The following is an 18,012-nucleotide window of genomic DNA, read 5'->3' on the forward strand; positions in this document are numbered from 1 at the left end:
GTATTAGCTGACCAGCATTTCCCCTATGGAACTTTTCGATGCCTATTCTTTGCAGAGTCCACAGCCCTGCCTCTGTCGACAGCATTGCCACATGCATGCCTCAGAACCCTTTGGGCTAAGAACCATCACTGTGACCACTTCACTGATGAGGAAACCTGAGGCTTGAAGAATTTGTAACTTGCCACATCGCAAAACACCCAAGTAGCTAAGGCAGGCTTGGAGCTCAGATCTGGCAGATCCCCAAAGCCATAGCTTAATCCCCACGTTAAAGCTGCGGTTCCTCTCTTGGTGGCATCAGGAACCCACTCGTCTTTGGGGAGGGTGGGGCAGGAGTCCCACTAGGAGCTAAAGCGAAGCAGACCAAACCTCTGCAAACCACCGTGGACTCACGGTTTCCACCGCAGGGTAAGCCCACGGGACCGGGTCCTTCTTCACTTCGTGTCTCTGTGGGCATGATCCCTCCCTCCCTGCCCGCGGGGCCGTCGTGGGGCGCCCCGGTCCCGCGGGGTCATCCCCGGCCGTGGCTGGGGGCCGAGCTTGGCTACGCGTAGGGATGAGACGGCTCCCGGCGCCGTGATCTGCCGGCAGGGCGTGAGAGCGAGCGGTGCGGGAGCGCGGAGGCCGGCGAGAGGGAGGGGAGACGGAGCGCAGGGAGCGCCAGGCAGCGCACACCCACTCGCAGCTCGAGCCCTGGCGGCAGCGGCGGCGCCCGGAGGCAGCCTCTCGGCCGCGCCCTTGCCCGAGACAGCGCGTCCACCCGGCCCAGCTCCCGGCCGGCCACTGAGCATGGAGGATTCCCGGGAGACGTCGCCGTGCTCCAACAACTCCTCGGAGGAGCTGAGCTCTGCCCTGCGGCTGTCCAAGGGCATGTCCATCTTCCTCGACGTAAGTGCCGCGGGCAGGAGTGGCGCTGGGGCTGCCCCAGCACCTTTCCTCTTCCCTCGGGGGGGCTGAGCGGCCAGTGTGGGAGCCCAGAACTTGGGTGAGAATGTTCCCTGTCCTCCATCCCAGAAGACCACCGTGGCAAAGAACCGCCACTCTGCTTGTCAAAAAGGGCAGTCCCAGGCTGCAGTTTGGGGCTCAACAAACCTAAACGGAATCCCGAAAAGTTAAGATTCCCCAGCAGCCAGGATCCTATAGGGGTTGGAGTGAACAAAAGGTATGAGGTGGGGTGGGCGTCCCTTTGCAGCCTCCAGCCCCGCAAGCTGCCCAGAACCGCAGTGGACACCTCCTTGCCTGGCCATCCTCCCTCAGCGCTTGGGAAAACAATGACTTTGAATGCATTTGTTTTTCTTTTCACAGCCATGGCCAAGGTCTCTTTCATGCTCTTCTTTTTTTCTCTACTGCCTCTTATTTTTCCTTCCCCGCGCCCCCTGGGTCTCCCTTCTTGCACCTCTCCACGTGGTAATCACTGTTATTATCTCCATCAATTCCAGCTGTTGGTTTTCTTGACTTCCCTCCTCCATCTCTCTGACAAAATTATCATTCTTTCTTTCTGTCTGTGCTGTTTTTCTGCCCTCACCCCGTGGCTTCTTTCTTGATGCCAGTGTGCTTCTTGTTTATTTCTCAATTTCACTTTACTCTCCATCCTGCTGTTTCTGTTCTCTGTGTTTTTCCTCCCTGTCATCCAGCCGCTTTCTCTGCCTTACCATTTCCCGATTTTCCCCTTTCACTTGCTCGCCCGCCCGGCTCACACTTCTCCCAGCCCCACAGTTGTCACATTCATGCTGTCCCCCGAGGTAGTGTCTGGCCCATGGGGACAGATCAGTCTGCTTCGTGTTTTGGCCTGATAGAAGCAGGCAAAGGCTTAGAGCCACGTTTTGTGCCCTTCTCTGAGTTATCATTTCTTATTAAAATCGAAATAAGTAGGAGATGGGCCAGAGGCCAAATACATTTATCTGTAGAAAGATGAAAATGTGAGGAAATCAAATTATTAGTATCATAATGGTGAGGCAGAGATAATGAAGACAATGAGATGAGGGATAAGGAGCCCTCCAGAATTTATCTTGAATGGATTAGCTAGATTTTTTTTTCATTCAGAGAGAAACTGCAATCAGTAGTTAAAATTGATCTAAGGCAAATGATAGAAGATTCAACTGTACGTTGTGGCTGCCTTCTTTCCAGGCATTCAAGGCCTGCCATGTTCCTCCCATCCAAGGCCAAGAGTAAGATTCCCATTTATTCACACAGGCAGATTGTTAGGTGCCTTATTGTTGGTGAGTGTTGATCTCTCCTGGGCTTCGGTCAATTGGATGATGTTGGTGGTGCTAATGGTTTGGCTGGCTGATACTGTTCCTTTCTAGTTTGGTTCTTCAGGGCCATAAAGCTCACAAGAAACTGAGCTGAGTGAAGGGACAGGCAACACAGCACAGCTAGCCGGCTGTCTTCAGTGGCAGGAGGAAGTCAGGGCTCCAAAAATCGCGTCTGTCTTGACATTGACAACTAAGCTGCTACCCATGAACATGATTCAAAGAGGGCCAATGGGGCATCCATTCACGTTAACCCGAAGTATACTCTGTCCCCTAGGAATAGCTAGTGCTTGCTTGTGATTATTTTTAAAGCAGTTAACAAATTCTGCTGACAGTGTAAAGGTGAAAAGATTGAAACCAGGTGAATGGGAAGTCAAGCTCCCCAATATGCACACCAACCTTGGCTCAAAGGCTCAACTACTCTTTTTTAAAAATAAAAAGGAAGTTGGAGTCTCATTGGTTATTATATAGGCATGGTTATTTCCAAATTCTGTAGCCAAACAGCATCTGGTGCCTGTCTTGAGGAGCTAGTCATTTATTAAGAGGGCACCCTTGCCTTCTCATATCCATTTCTAAAATTTAAAAAAAAGGCATGAAACTGACTCCATGTAAGAGATGCTTGTCTGTAAATGCTACAGTCTACCCCCCCCCAAAAAAAAAACCTGCCATTGGATTTTGTCTCAAATAGAAAAGATTTTGTTTACACTTTTCTTCAAGTTATTTTGTGAAAAATCTAATACTCTGGTGAAATATGTGACATGGAAAAGGATTTGTTACTTAGGAACTTTTGAATTATTCATTTTGCTTGCAGAAAAATAAAATGTGAAATATAAGTATATCATTTTTATTTTATTAGATTTAGTATATTCTAATAGAGTTGCTAAGAAAGGTTGCTTTTTAAGTTTTATTCAGATTATAGTAAAAAGGTGATAGGTACTACCTATACCAAACTGTAATAGTTATGAAATCAACTGGAGGCATCTACATCATGGAGACTAATTTCCAAATTTGAGGAAAACTTTGATTTCTAGTGGTTATATTAAAATGCCACTGGGGGACAGCCTTGTGGCACAGTGGATTAAGCCTACATTTACAACACTGCCACTATCCCCTAACAGAGTGTGGTGTGTTCCCTGCTGCTCTGCTTCCAATCCAACTCCCTGCTAATGTGCCTGGGAACACAGTGGAAGACCTCTGAATTACCTTGGCCCCTGCCATCCATGTAGGAGACACAAATGGAGTTCTAGTCTCCTGTCTTCCACCTGGCCCAGCCCTAGCCAGCAGATGAAAGGTATCTTCTCTTTCTGTGTCTCTCTTTCTTCTCTCTGACTTTCTCTGCCTGCTTCTCTCCCTCCCTTCCTCTCTTTCTCTCCCTCTGCCACTCTGACTTTAAATAATAACTAAATCTTTTTAAAAAGATTTTTATTTATTCGAGAGGTAGAGTTACAGGCAGAGAGAGAGAGTGACGGAGAGAAAGGTTTTCCCTCTGCTGGATCATTCCCTAAATGGGCATAGCAGCTGGGGCTGAGCCGATTTGAAGTCAGGAGCTGCTTCTGGGTCTCTCATGCAGATGTGTGGGCCCATACACTTGGGCCATCTTCCACTGCTTTCTCAGGACATTAGCAGAGAGCTGGATCAGAAGAGGAGCAGCCAGCACATCAACCCATTTGGGATGCTGGTACCACAGGCAGAGGCTTAGCCTACTGCTCCATGACACTGGCCTCAATGCATCTTTTAAAAGTTAAAATGCCACTGGAAGTGTTAATTATCTAGAAATGATTTAAACTGATGTGAGAATAGTGTTAACGACATGATTAAACATGTCCAGTTATAAAAACAAGAGATAGATGTTTAACAAGAAAATCTTGTAATCATAACAGTTGGGGTTTGCTTCATTTCTCTTATCTCCAAATCAGCAATAATACTGAGTATGATACTTATTTCCCAAGATTGTTGTGAGTGTGAAATAAGAGTTTACTGGTTAGGAAACTGAGGAAAAATAGAAAATATGCTGTAAGAATTTGAAATGTAATAGTTACAGCAGTGTTCCATAAATTCATATGTAATAGTAGCTAAATCCATAAGCTACATAAGGATACTTCTTTATCAAGCAAATTTATGTGACTTTCTTTCTTAAAAAATGACAGAATTAAATATCAGTTCATCATAAATATTCATGAAAACCTCCTATGGGGCGTAGAAAACCTAGCACTAGTGCCAACAGACTCCATCACACAGGCTGGTGTGGGAGAGGGTCTGAACAGTTTCCTGTAAGCGACAACACAGAGGGACCCAGAAAGATGGTAATTGTTTCTGTTTTTACACTAGTATGTTTTCCCCCAGATTACTGCATTCTGGATAAGAGAGAATAAACCCTAGTTTAGGACACACTTCTGTGTAGCATGTGGACTCTTTGGAACCATTCCATTAATCAGTGCTCCCACGTACAGAGGGAGAAGAACAAACTTGCAATTCATCCCTGAAAGCAAGAGAAATCCCAAATGAAATTAGTTACAATTCCATCCTGGTGAGGTAGAAGTGAGGTTGGAAGGTTGTAAAAGAGGGAAGTGACTCCATTGCCTTTTCTTCCTCGCTCCCTCCAGGCATGCACACCCATTATACCCTGAACAAAAAGCACAGGGTCCAGATGGTCAAAGACTTGGTGAAAATGAGTAATAGTTTCTCCTTTAAAATGTATTTAATCCTAAGTCCCTGTATATGTCATCTCTGAGAATGGGGATGGACAGAGGACTGTCAAAGCAGAAAGAATTTTCCAGATGCAATGGTTCTGTGACTGAGTTCTATTGACAACCATATATTTCTTATCTCACCTAATTACACATGCATGGTTGATTATGTGAGGGAGATTGTCCAGTTGGGAGAACAAAAATTAGCCTCATCATTGTCTGCCATCATAGGCTTGCCTTGCCTGGGTTTCCTGCAGGGCTCCTCCTTGGACAAATTGAGAAGAAAATATGCTCATCTGTGCTGATTACTTTTCTTCTACCCACCCTTCAGTGTCTGTTCCCCCACATTCTATCTCAGGGCAATGAGTGAGCTGGAAAAAACACCTGGTGGATGTCACAACACGACTCACCTACTAGGTCTCCCCTTTTGGACAAGATTCCATGTTCTGAATGATTCCTGACTCCGTCCTAAATCTCAGATTCCCAGGAGTCTGCCAAGTAACTAACTGATCTCATCCTTGAATATTAACCTGCTCCATGGTGTGACACAGTTAGCAAATATTAGTTCAGTGAATGGTGATTGTCTCAGTTTTTTGTTTCCAAGAAAACATTTACACTTTAATGTCTGCCATTATATGTTTATGGTGAGGATTTTCAGTCAAGATTATCAAAGAATAGCTTTTTATTTTTTCTTTTTAGTTATGACATGTCGTGTTCTCATTTTCATTACATATTAGAGAGACAGACAGAGCTCCCATCTATTGGTTCACCCCCAAAATGGCTGCAGCAGCCTTGGCTGGGCAAGGTTGAGGCCAGGAGCTGGGAAGTAACTTCAGTCTGCCAGGTTGGTAGCAGGGCCCCAAGTACGGGAGCCATCACTTGTTGCTTCCCAGGGTGCACATTAACAGGAACCTGGAATCACAAGTAGGGTCAGGACTGGAACCAACGCTCTCTCAGATAGAATCTAGGTGTCCCAACTAGCATCACAACCATCCCATCCTTTGATCTATTTAAAGTGTTGTTAAATATTCTCTTGAGGGAAATAAAACCTTTAATAATCTTTAAATTACAATAAAACCTCAGGATTATCTGTATTTAAACTTAAAGCCTGACCATGATATTCAAATTTATTTACTATTCATCTAGTGATGGCAACCATAAGATTAGCTGACCCAGTTTACTGTGGTAACATAGCATAATAAACTCAACTCTCATCTGCAGTGCATTTCTTATTAGTCTGTGGGCTTAGAGGCAAAATTTGCAGTAGAGACAGTTCTGTTCACATTTAATTATAATAACTGTCTCATTAACACAAGCTGCTGTCTCAATTTAATCTTTAAAATGCTGACTGCTACTTAAGATTGTCCTTTATGAAATGAAATGGCATAAATCCTGAGCCCAGCTCTCTAGTGGGTGGGTATCCCTAATCTTGTCACTTTGAACTCATGAGGGCATACTAGAACTTGAAATAAAATCTTAGAGTGTGTCAAAGGTAAGAAATAGGATGCATTTTGTGTTTCCTTGACTCTCAGTTGGACTCCCTCGTTTTAGAATAGAGAAAGAAGCTGGCTGTGGTGGGGAACTGGATCCTCAATATAACCACTAGCAATTATTCCTGTAGAGTAAAGATTATTTGGGTCTCATTCTGCTTTAAGCATAGTACTTACTATTGAATGCAGCATTCCTATAAAAGAATCAATTTAATAAAAAGAAGAACCAATTTCTTATGTATACTAGTCACGGCAATACCCATCTGATGCTAGAAAAGTTCAGTAATGTTAATATTTTATAAGAAAACAGAAAGGCCCAGCGCTGTGGCTCACTAGACTAATCTTTTGCCTGCTGCGCCGGTACCCCAGGTTCTAGTCCCATTTGGGGCTCCGGGTTCTGTCCAGGTTGCTCCTTTTCCAGTCCAGCTCTCTGCTGTGGCCCGGGAAGGCAGTGGAAAATGGCCCAAGTGCTTGGGCCCTGCACCCGCATGGGAGACCAGGAGGAAGCACCTGGCTCCTGGCTTCGGATTGGTGCAGCACGCCAGCTGTAGCAACCATTTTGGGGGTGAACCAATGGAAAGAAGACCTTTCTCACTTTCTTTCTCTCTCTTACTGTCTAACTCTGCCTGTCCAAAAAAATAAAAAAAAAAAAGAAAACATAAAGCAGTAATGACTTTTTTAAAAGATGTATTTATTTGAAAGGCAGAGTTACCAAGAGGCAGAGGCAGAGAGAGACAGAGAGATCTTCCAACCACTGATTCACTCCCTAAATGGCCACAATGGTCTGAGTTGGGCCAGTCTGAAGCCAGGAGCCAGGAGCCAGGAGCTTCCTCCAGGTCTCCCATGTGGGTACAGAGGCCCAAGGACTTGGACCATCTTCCACTGCTTTCCCAGGCCATAGCAGAGAGCTGGGTTGGAAGTGGAGCAGCCAGGACCCGAACCAGCGCCCATATGGGATGCTGCCCCTGCAGGAGGTGGCTTTACCAACCAGAACACAGCACCAGCACCAGCAGTAATGATTTGATTGAGCTATGCCTTATTTCCCTGAAATCAATAGAATGAAAGAGTAATGTTTCTTGTAGTAGAAAGCAGTGAAACAGACAACCTGGGATTTATAAGCACTGCCCATGTTTCAAGCTTGCCACTAAGAAGTGCTGATTTAAATAGAAGAATAGCTGTGGTTATTTAACTATAATTACAAGTTACTCAGATGAAAATGATTCCCAGGAGCCCCTTGCAAGTGATTAAAGTTTGTTGTGATATAGCAGAGGGACATTTTCTTTGGCACTGTATGTAACTTTTTAATTATTATAGTATCCGGATTTTTTTTTCAGTATACATGTCAGTTAGGGTTAATTTGATTGCAGCTAATAGAAAATAATCCAGACCATTTTGTATTAAAAATAATATTTTATTGGCCACTGCAATGAAAAGCAGAGATATCCTCATCAGGATAACTAGATTAGGGACTTGGGGATGCCCCAAGTGTCAAGTTTCTCTGGGTCTCTCCACACTGCTTTCTTAGGTATTGCTGCTGCTTAAGTTATATATTCTGTTATTTCCAGGGCTGCCTTAGCAAGCTGATGCCATAAACAGGGTACCTTAAACAACAACATTTCCTCTCTTACAGTTTGGGGCCAGATGGGTGAAATGAAGGCATTGGTAGGACCGTGTTCCCTCTGAGGCTCTAGAGGTGAAGCTGTCCCATGCCTCTGTCCTTACTAATCATGGTGGCTCTCAGTCCCTGGGATTCCTTGGTTTGTGGCTGCATTACTCCTGTGTGTTTCTGTCAACATACAACCTCTTTCCTCTGTTTCTGCATCTCTGTATTTCTCTTTCCTGATGGGATAAACAGTCATTGGATTTAGGAATCACCCTATTTAATTCTAACTTAATTGAATCTTAGTTTGACCATATCAGCAAAGGTCCTATTTCTAAATAAGATCACATTCACAAGTTCTGAGGGTTAGGACTTCAATAACTCAACCTACAAATATACACTCACAAAATGGCTGCTAACATTTCCTTGCCTAGACCTTTTTACGTTCAAACCCAGCAGAGAGAAAGTATGGCTCTCTCTTAACAAACAAAATCATACTCCATTATTCAGTGGTCCTACTGTGTTCATCCTTGAGCAGTTGCTGTAGCCAGAGGGATGTGACACCTGGCTTATCCAATGGAGCAAGAATGGAGGAAAGATTAGTTTCTCAGAAAGCCAAAAATCATTACTGAAAAGTAACAGATATCAGGCGGTTGAACATTTCCTATACATCAAAGACAATTTAAAATAGGTCCAATAATATAGTGATACAAGTAAAGTAAACTGAAGTGCAGACATGTGAGCTTCTGTTTATCTGTGACTTACTCTTATTTTATTCTCAGTTTTATTGAGGTATTGCTGACTTACATTAACACGTACACATTTAAATTTAAATTTGATGATTTTCACATATGTAAAACCATGATCACAATCAAGATAATAACTGTCACCCCCAAAATGTTTCCTCACATCTTTCTAACCCTCCTTCTCTGCCCTGCTAATTGCTAGGCAGCCCTTGCTGCTTTCTGTAACCATAGATTATCTTGCATGTTTTGTGATTTTATGTAAGTGAACTTATGCATTAGATATTGTTTGGTGTGTAGGTTTTCTAATCACTCTAATTATTTAAATTCCATCTTAGTTATTAAATATATATATATATATATATCAATAGCTAATTCTTTTTCCCAGCAGTATTCCATTATAAGGATGTACCAAAGTTTATGTATGTGTTCACCTTTTGATGAACATTGAGTTGTTTGGGGAGCTTGTTTTTAGTAAAGATCTCAATTGAGAAAATTATACTTAAAATTGGAATGTCTTTTGTTTAATAATGGTGAACTATGTGTGAATATAATGTTCATAACAATACTTATCAAAAATGGTGATACAAATTTTTACTTTTTCCCTTCTAGATACTGAGGAGAGCAGACAAAAATGGTAAGTTCAAAAATCTGGAGTTTCTGTTTATTAATTTCTTATATTCTGTACCACCTTATGAAGAATAACAAAGAAGGTGAAAACCCTAGAAATTGACATAAAAATGTCAGTTTCTTGTACCAGTCACAGTTTTAGGCAAGTTTAGCTTCCAGATACTCATAAGGAGTTGGCAGAGGAATTTTTACTTGACAGGAAGATGAAATTTATCACTTTGAAGAGAGGAGCCCTGTCATACTTGAACCCTGACTTTCACCTTTTGCACCTTAAAAATTATTTTACAGCAATACCAGCTTGTATTCACTGAAGGCCATTGTGGGTCCACTGTGTGCCAGGCATTGCTTGGTAGTATTCCACTCTATGGATATACATTATGTGTTAAGTCTTAGAATTTCTAATATATAATGCAGGAGTTTGAACCAAGTTCTGTTTGCTGTCAAAGTCAGGGCTGCCCACATTGAACTTCATAGTGGCTTTGGTGATGCCACTTCACTCTGCATTGCTAGCCTATCTCTGTTCTCTAGTCCCTGGTCTATACTTCACTCTCACATTTGCAGTACATGTACTGGGTGGTAGATTATAGAAAACTAGAAGTAAAAGAATTTCTCCCCTCAGTGTAATTGACTGAATAAAGTCCAATTAAAAGCTATCACAAACAATACCTTTCACTCTTTTTTTCTACTAGAAATTTTGTTCCATAGAATACCAAAAAGCAGAGCTTATTAGGTTTATTCCCTTGCTATAATATAAATACTATGGTAGAGATGTATTCTTGACAAATTTCAGATACAAAGAGTTCTTTCCTTTTCTTGAAAATCCATTTCTTATCTATAGGGAGACATTAAATCAGAATCGAGATATGATGGTTTAATACATATGTTGTTGTCAAGAAGGGTTTGAGTGACATTACACAATTTCTACACAACAGAAAATATATTAATCCAAGGGGCTATGAAATCGTGCCTTAAATCCTGATGTTATTTAACTGTGCCTAGCCATCAGAATTTCTTTTTAATTATGTTGCAGTGAATGACATATTATCAATTCAAAGATACTTTTTTTTTCACTTGAATCATCTGATTACTTTCTAAGACAGAATTAATGAAACTATCATTGTTTTCTCATCCCATCCTTCAGCCTGTTGTCTGATATCCAGCTCCAGTGATTACTGGCTTACAACTGAGTAACCTATCTGCTTTTGTGCTACCTGCTTTGTGTTTTAGCAGCTGTCTCCAGCTCTGAAATGCCCATCCCTGTATCCATCCAATTTCCTGGTTCTCTCAGGCTATTTCCTCAGACCCCATGGCTCTGATTAAGGACCATCATTGCTTATCTATCACCCTTCTTTTCCAAACACAATTAACATTATCAATAGTTATAACATTAAAATTATCATAATGTGTAGTCTTAATAAAAGGCAGCTAAAAATTCAATTCGCATGATGTAATGGCTTATGGTAGGTAATCTCAGATGCCATGTTACGGAGAATAGTCACTTGTCCTAGAGCCCTGTGTCCCATATTTCCTCACCTGACTCCTTCCTCTATGATACCTCTCCTCTTCTTGCACCCTTTACTAATGCTGATCCTAACATGGTGTCAAAACTCCCTGCCCAAGCACTTAGCATTTCTTTATGGTGCAAGGATTCAAAATCCTTTCTTCTAGACATATTTATATATAAAGTTTATATATATGTGTATATATAAAGTTTATACATAGGTATACACATACAGTATGTTATCATATCTGTAGTCACCCTGCTGTGAAATAAAACACCAGAACTTCTTTCTCCTAAGTGTCTATTAAGCAACCTTTACCCAACCCTCTCTTCTACTAAAGTATGCATTTGTTGAAACATTACACAGTACTCCTAAATATGTACAATTTTAATATATCAGTTAAAATTAAAAAACAAACATAAATAAAAACCCAAGTGCCCATCTGCTCTTATTTTCCTCAGTGTTTTCTGTGCTGCCTCCTCTGCAGCCCTCAGAAGTGCTCAGTTCCCGGAACGTCCCTTTTGTTGGCTACGCCAATGCCATATTGCTTTGCTTTGGCTTCTCTTTGCTGTACCTTTGCATGCCTGCGCAGCTTGAGACGAGACCTCTCACATATTGATTACATTCTTGCTCAAGAGGCTTCTGATTTGGGAAGCCTTCTTCAGTGCCCCTGACAGGGTCCCACCCTGTCTGTGTGCTCTCAACAGTTGGGCACATTGACTATTGTCTTTATGGCCAAAGTCAATAAGCCGAACATGCTTCAGGAAGGCAAGGAACTTGTCTTAAAGGTAGACACCTGGCTTAGTCCATCCTAGGTAATCATTAGACATTTATTTCATGCATGAATAATGAGTGAGGCTGTTCTACTCCATCATTCAACTCACTTCTGTTTATTACTGTGCCCTTTATCTTTCATCTCACCCTACTCTGCTCCTTCATGTTCACTGTATTCAGAAAGGTCTGGGTTTAAATCATCACTAAACTACCTACTAACCGTACAAAGAGCATAGATAATACTACTCATGTGTATCATGGTGTTATAATAAATGAGATAACATTTGTAAGATCTTCAGGGTTGTGTCTGGAACATACTAAGAACCTAATACTTGCTTATTTGGATGCTGTTATTATAATTAATATTATCACTACCAAAAGCTACTGTTTTTGTGCTGTGATTTCTTGGCTATCTGAGGCACTTGGTAATATTTCAATTGTTTCTATTGCAGTGGAGTTTAGTGGAGAAGAAACATAAGGCTATTTACCATATACGTGAAATTGTAGAAGGGAAAGGAGAGTGAATAATCTAATGTAAATGAGAAGTTAGCATAAGAAATTAACCATCTTTCTGTACCATGTGTTCATCACATTCTGTATTTGCAAATAAACAGCTGCTGCATGTATTTGATCTCTGAGTAGCAGACCATCATGTGATAGAATCTCTTGTGGGCAGCTTAATTGGGGATGGAACAATGAAAAGTGAAAGAGACAATGTGCAGTAAGGGCAGATACTACTTTTGGACTCTATGACACAGAAGAAAATTTGCTGGAAAATGGGGAAAATAACGATTGGTGATTCATGATAATAATGCTGTCTAGCAGAGATTTTTTTTTTTGGTTGTTGATTTTAAATCATACGCTGAGATCCAAGACATGAAGATAACCCTGAAAATAGGAGTGCTTAGGATGCTAGTTCTTTGATTTGAAGAGCCCAGAATTAAGCCTAAAAATGCAAAACTACTGAGAAAGCTTACCTTGACAATAGTTGAATGGAATGAAAATGACACATGGATTTTTTTTTTGCTTTGAAAATTTTTTTTTAATTTACACTTTTTATTTTAAAGTATTTGCTTAAAGAAAGATTGAATATATCCATGGTATATAACATGATTAGATATGTGTATGTTATATAATGACACCCTCAACTAAATTAGTTAACATATTCATCACCGCCAGTACTGCACATCGTATCCTCTGAACTTGTTTATCTTCTAACTGAAGTTAGAAGTTTGTTGCCCTTGGCCAGCATCTTCCATTCCTCACTCCCCACCCCCTTCCCCAACACTGGCAATCACTGCTTTACTCTCTGCTGTTCATAGATTGACTTTTGAGTTCCCATATGCAAGTGAAATTACGAAGTATTTGTCTTTTTGTGTCTGGGGCAAAAATTTTTTTAAGCTTTGGTAAAAGGCAAAATGGAAAGCTTATAGTAGTGAATAACACCATAGGATCAAGAGACTCTTGTTGATTTGTGTTTGCGAACATACACTACTATTCTTTCCTGTTTTATAAATTTTTATGCAATTATTTTATTTATTTGAAAGGAGGGGTGGAGATGGGGAGGAGATATTGATTCAGAGACAGATCTTCTATCCACGTTTATTCCCTGAATGTTTACAATGGCTGGGACTGGGTCAAACCAAAGCCAGGATCCAGGAACTCACTTCAGTTCTCCCATATGGGTGTCAGGAACCTGAGTACTTCAGCCATTATCTGTTGCCTCCCAGTGTACATTAACAGGAAACTGGAATAGAAATGGAGCTGGGACACAAACCCAGGCACATTGATATGGGATGTGGGTGTTCCAAGCTGCAGCTCCATTGCTGTGCTCAATACCTGCCCCAGTTTCCATTCTTTATCAGCAGATGGTCTGTGTGGGTGGAGCTTTTTTTTGTTATTTTTTTAAACTTTTATTTAATGAATATAAATTTCTGAAGTACAGCTTATGCATTACAATGGCTTTTTCCCCCCATAACTTCCCTCCCACCCACAACCCTCCCCTCTCCCGCTCCCTCTACCCTTCCATTCACAAGATTCATTTTCAATTCTCTTTATATACAGAAGATCAGCTTAGCATACATTAAGTAAAGATTTCAACAGTTTGCACCCACACAGAAACACAAAGTGTAAAATACTGTTTGAGTACTAGTTTTAGCATTAATTCACAACGTACAGCACATTTAGGACAGAGATCCTACATGGTGAGTAAGTGCACAGTGACTCCTGTTGTTGACTTAACAAATTGACACTCTTGTTTATGGCATCAGTAATCACCCTAGGCTCTAGTCATGAGTAGCCAAGGCTATGGAGGCCTTTTGAGTTCGCTGGCTCCGATCTTATATAGACAAGGTCATAGTCAAAGTGGAAGTTCTCTCCTCCCTTCAGAGAAAGGTACCTCCTTCTTTGATGACCTGTTCTTTCCACTGGGATCTCACTCACAGAGATCTTTCATATAGGTTTTAGCGTGGTGTTTTTTTTTTTTTTTTTTTTTTTTTTTTTTTTTCCAGAGTGTCTTGGCTTTCCATGCCTGAAATATCTCATGGGCTCTTCAGCCGGATCTGGATGCCTTAAGGGCTGATTCTGAGGCCAGAGTGCTGTTTAGGACATCTGCCATTCTATGAGTCTGCTGTGTATCCCACTTCCCATGTTGGATCATTCTCTCCCTTTTTTATTCTATCAGTTAGTATTTGCAGACACTAGTCTTGTGGGTGGAGCTTTTGATGCCGTCAAAGGACTTATCTCTTTAAGAGATCTGTCTAGTTCTCCTCAGATCTTTAATCCAGTATAGCCTCCTGCCTCCTGTACTTAATAAATGTGTGAGGGTTGAAATGTGTGAGGTCCACAGTAGTGAGCAAAATGTGTGCCATGACACAGACAGTCAATAAATATTTTGGGGTCTATTTATAAGAAGTACATAAGCAACAATTCGGCCTCAAACTGAATAAGAAACACAATCATATGTATGATTCAACCGAACCAAGCACTGTTTTCTATTTACCTGTTTTTTTATTAATTAGTGGCATGGGCTAATATTGTTGTGCCTGCACATATGTATGCTTTTCAGTCTACATGTACACATATACATACAGACTCCTTAGCATGATAGCACCTTCCCAGCCTCCTCTCCTCTCCCTACAGCACAGGACTTTGAACTCCAGATCTCCCATCCATCTGTGTTTCTGCTCCTAGAAATGGCCCACATCCTTCTGATTTAATTTCAGGTTTACCCCTCCCATGAAGCCTTCTCTGAAATCTGTTTGGCAGTAGAATGGCTTAAAAGACAGGCATCAATTTGTCAACCATATATTAGTATATAATAGTTATAACCTGAATTTGCATAGATCTTAAGTATGATGTTCTAGTTCCTCAGAACATGTTGGTTTTATTTATTTAGTGCACTAAATGCTGTCTTGGTAATCTGAAAGATTCAGGACTCAATGACCAAAATACCTCCATAAAATAACATTGACAAGGAAAAATCCTAGCGTAAGAATACCTTATTAGTGTTTGGGTGTCTGGAGATATTTTAAATATTTCTTTGGATTATAATCAATTAACTTTGAGTGGAGTATTTGAGATTGGCGACTTTTTCATTTGTTTGCTTAGATTTTGTTTTATTAGCATGGGAGAATACAAAGCTGAAACAGTTCAGTAAATGAGAACATTTTGCCTAAAGATTGGGGGCATCAATTAGCAAACATTCAAAGGAACAGAAGTCTGAGTAAGTGTCTTGCCCCTCCTTGGTAAAAAGGTTGTCCTTTGATATAAATTACTCGGTCAAGCACCACCCACTATCCCCAATGGGCTTTTTAGGCTTTCTTATCTTCTAATCAGGGCTCTTAACCCTAAATAAGATGGACGGATTAAGGGATGGACTCTGGGAATTAGGGATTATTGACACAAGGCTGATTTTTATCTCAGAATTTCTTACTCTTTTCTCAAATTCTTTGGGGAAAATGAGTGAAACTAAGAATCAGATAACTTATTACAGATGAGTAGGACTTGCAAATAGCTCTATATTCTTGTTTACTCTCAAGCATATGCATACTCTTCAACTATATACACCCACCAGCTTGAAAATCAAAGCAAAATCGATTAGGAGTGATTCACTTAAACAAAGAAAAATTCTCTTGCCCTAACAACAACCTTACTGGAAGGAGTGGCTCATCTAGCCTTGAAGTGTGTGGGTGGAACAAGTTCTGACTGTAATGGATTTTTTCTTTTTTTAAGAAAATAAGGAAAACATTTTTTTATTTCCATAGTACTTTTTTTTTCTAAAATGTAAAGCAGTTTCACACTCACAAATGTGTTACTTTTTGCCAGAAGCAGAAAACTGTGAAGATTCTTATCTTTATATAGCTGGGCTTATCAGCTGTCACAGAAACAAACAGAAATTTTAGATTCACATTCTTGAGCCCAAGAAATAGCTGCCTTGGGCTGTCAAAGGATGAGAAGTCAGACCCTACTCTGAAACTAAATCCTGAAGCCTGTGCATATAGAGTGTGTTGTTCACTCTGAACTTGCTCCTACTTTGAGTACTTTCTGTAACCAAGATGTATGGGTTGGCTGCCCAGCATTCTTCTCCCATTTTGTTTCTGCAATTGAATCATTTCCTCTAATCCATCTAGATCCCAGAGTATGATGCATTATAGTTGCTATAATAATAATAATATCATATTATAATACTATCTTATTAAAACTAATGAGAATTAAACATAGAAATGATTTGGAATTAGAAGATCTTGAACTCTAGCCTCAGCCCTTTTTTCCTTCCTTCCTTCCTCTGCTATTATGCATTGCCTCTGTTTGCCAGATCTTATGTTAGGCACTAAAGTAACCAAAATAGCTCTAGTTTCAGCCCCCCTTCAATCCTTCCTTCTTCTCTCCCTCCCTTCCTCCTTCCTGCTTTCTTTCCTTCCTCCTGTCCTTCTTTCACCTACTGTTATACATTGCTTCTATTTTCAAGATATCATGTTAGGCACTAAGTTTACTAAAATAAATAAGACTCTAAAGTCAGTACTACCACACTACGAAGAGTGGAATAGAGATCAGTTAAAGTTTGCACTTTATACACTGTTGATAGGAATATTAACTAGTATAGCCCCCTTTAATAGTATGGAGATTCCCCACTAGGAAAAAAAAAAAACTTCACATGTCTCCTTCTTTCCTTTCTTTTTTCATTAAATAAGAAAATAATAGGTTAAAAAAAGGTTCATGGTTTGAGCCCAGTGTAGTAGCGTAGTGGATAAAGTCATTGCCTTTGACGCCAGCATCCCATATAGGTGCCGATTCATGTCCCGTATGCTCCACTTCTGATCCGGCTCCCTTCTAATGGCCTGGGGAAAGCAGTGGAAGATAGCCCAAGAACTTAGGCCCCTGCCACCCTCGTGGGAAGACCTGGATGAAACTCCTGGCCTTTACCACCCTGGTAGGAAGACCTGGATGAAACTCCTGGACTTTACCACCTTTATGGGAAGACCTGGATGAAACTCCTGGCCCTTACCACCTTCGTGGGAAGACCTGGATGAAACTCCTGGCTCCTGGCGTCAGCCTGGCTCAGTCCTGGTGGTTACAGTCTCTTGGGAAGTGAGCTAGCGGAGAGAAGATCGATCTCTCTCTGTCTCTCCCTCTCTCTATATAACTTTTTTTAAAAAAATTTTAAATTTATTTGAAAGGCAGAATTGCAGAGAGAGGAGGAGAGATAGAGCTAGAGAGAGAGAGAGAGAGATCTTTCTTCTGCCGGTTTGCTCCCCAAGTGGCTGTAATGGCCAGGGCTGGGCCAGGCCAAAGCTAGGAGCCCAGAGCTTTTCCCATGTCTCCCACGTGGGTGCAGGGACCAAAGGACTTGACCCATCTTCCACTGATTTCCCAGGTGTGTTAGCAGGGAGCTGGGTCGGAAGTGGAGCAGCCAGGTCTCAAACTGGCACCCACATGGGATGCTAGCCTTGTAGGTAGAGGCTTAACTTGCTACGCCACAACACTGGCCCGAACTCTGACTTTCAAATAAATAAACCTCAAAAAATTTTTAAAAAGCTTCTCTATTTAGAATGGGAGATATACATGAATTAGAAAATAATTATATCCTGCAATAAAATGCTGTGAGAGAATTCTGCAGTATGTGTTATATTGGAGTGACCTTTCTGAAGTGAAAATCTCATCCTATCACTTCTCTGTACAAAATAGTCTTGTTCACTGTTGTGTGCAGTATAAAATCCAGACTTCTTAGCAGGATATCACCTGCCCACCTTCTCTCCTTCAGCTATTTCATAGGTCATTGAACTCCAGATCTCCATCACTCAGCGTCTGCACATGCAGAGCTTCCTCTCCTGGAAAT

At 41.1% G+C, this 18,012-nt stretch overlaps 1 protein-coding gene across 1 annotated transcript in view; it reads left to right on the top strand.

Moving 5' to 3' along the window:
- The first annotated feature begins 242 nt into the window (after positions 1 to 242).
- The window catches only part of NECAB1 (N-terminal EF-hand calcium binding protein 1), a 236,341-nt gene continuing 218,571 nt past the window's right edge, over positions 243 to 18,012 (top strand). The window contains exons 1-2 of the mRNA XM_002710683.6: positions 243 to 885; positions 9,382 to 9,406. Of these exons, the coding sequence (XP_002710729.3) occupies positions 787 to 885; positions 9,382 to 9,406 (124 nt within the window). The 5' untranslated portion in view covers positions 243 to 786. The remainder of the gene's footprint in view (positions 886 to 9,381; positions 9,407 to 18,012) is intronic.

Source organism: Oryctolagus cuniculus, chromosome 6 (assembly GCF_051225735.1).
Source record: "Oryctolagus cuniculus isolate XC-2025 breed Fujian yellow rabbit chromosome 6, ASM5122573v1, whole genome shotgun sequence".
NCBI lineage: Eukaryota > Metazoa > Chordata > Mammalia > Lagomorpha > Leporidae > Oryctolagus > Oryctolagus cuniculus.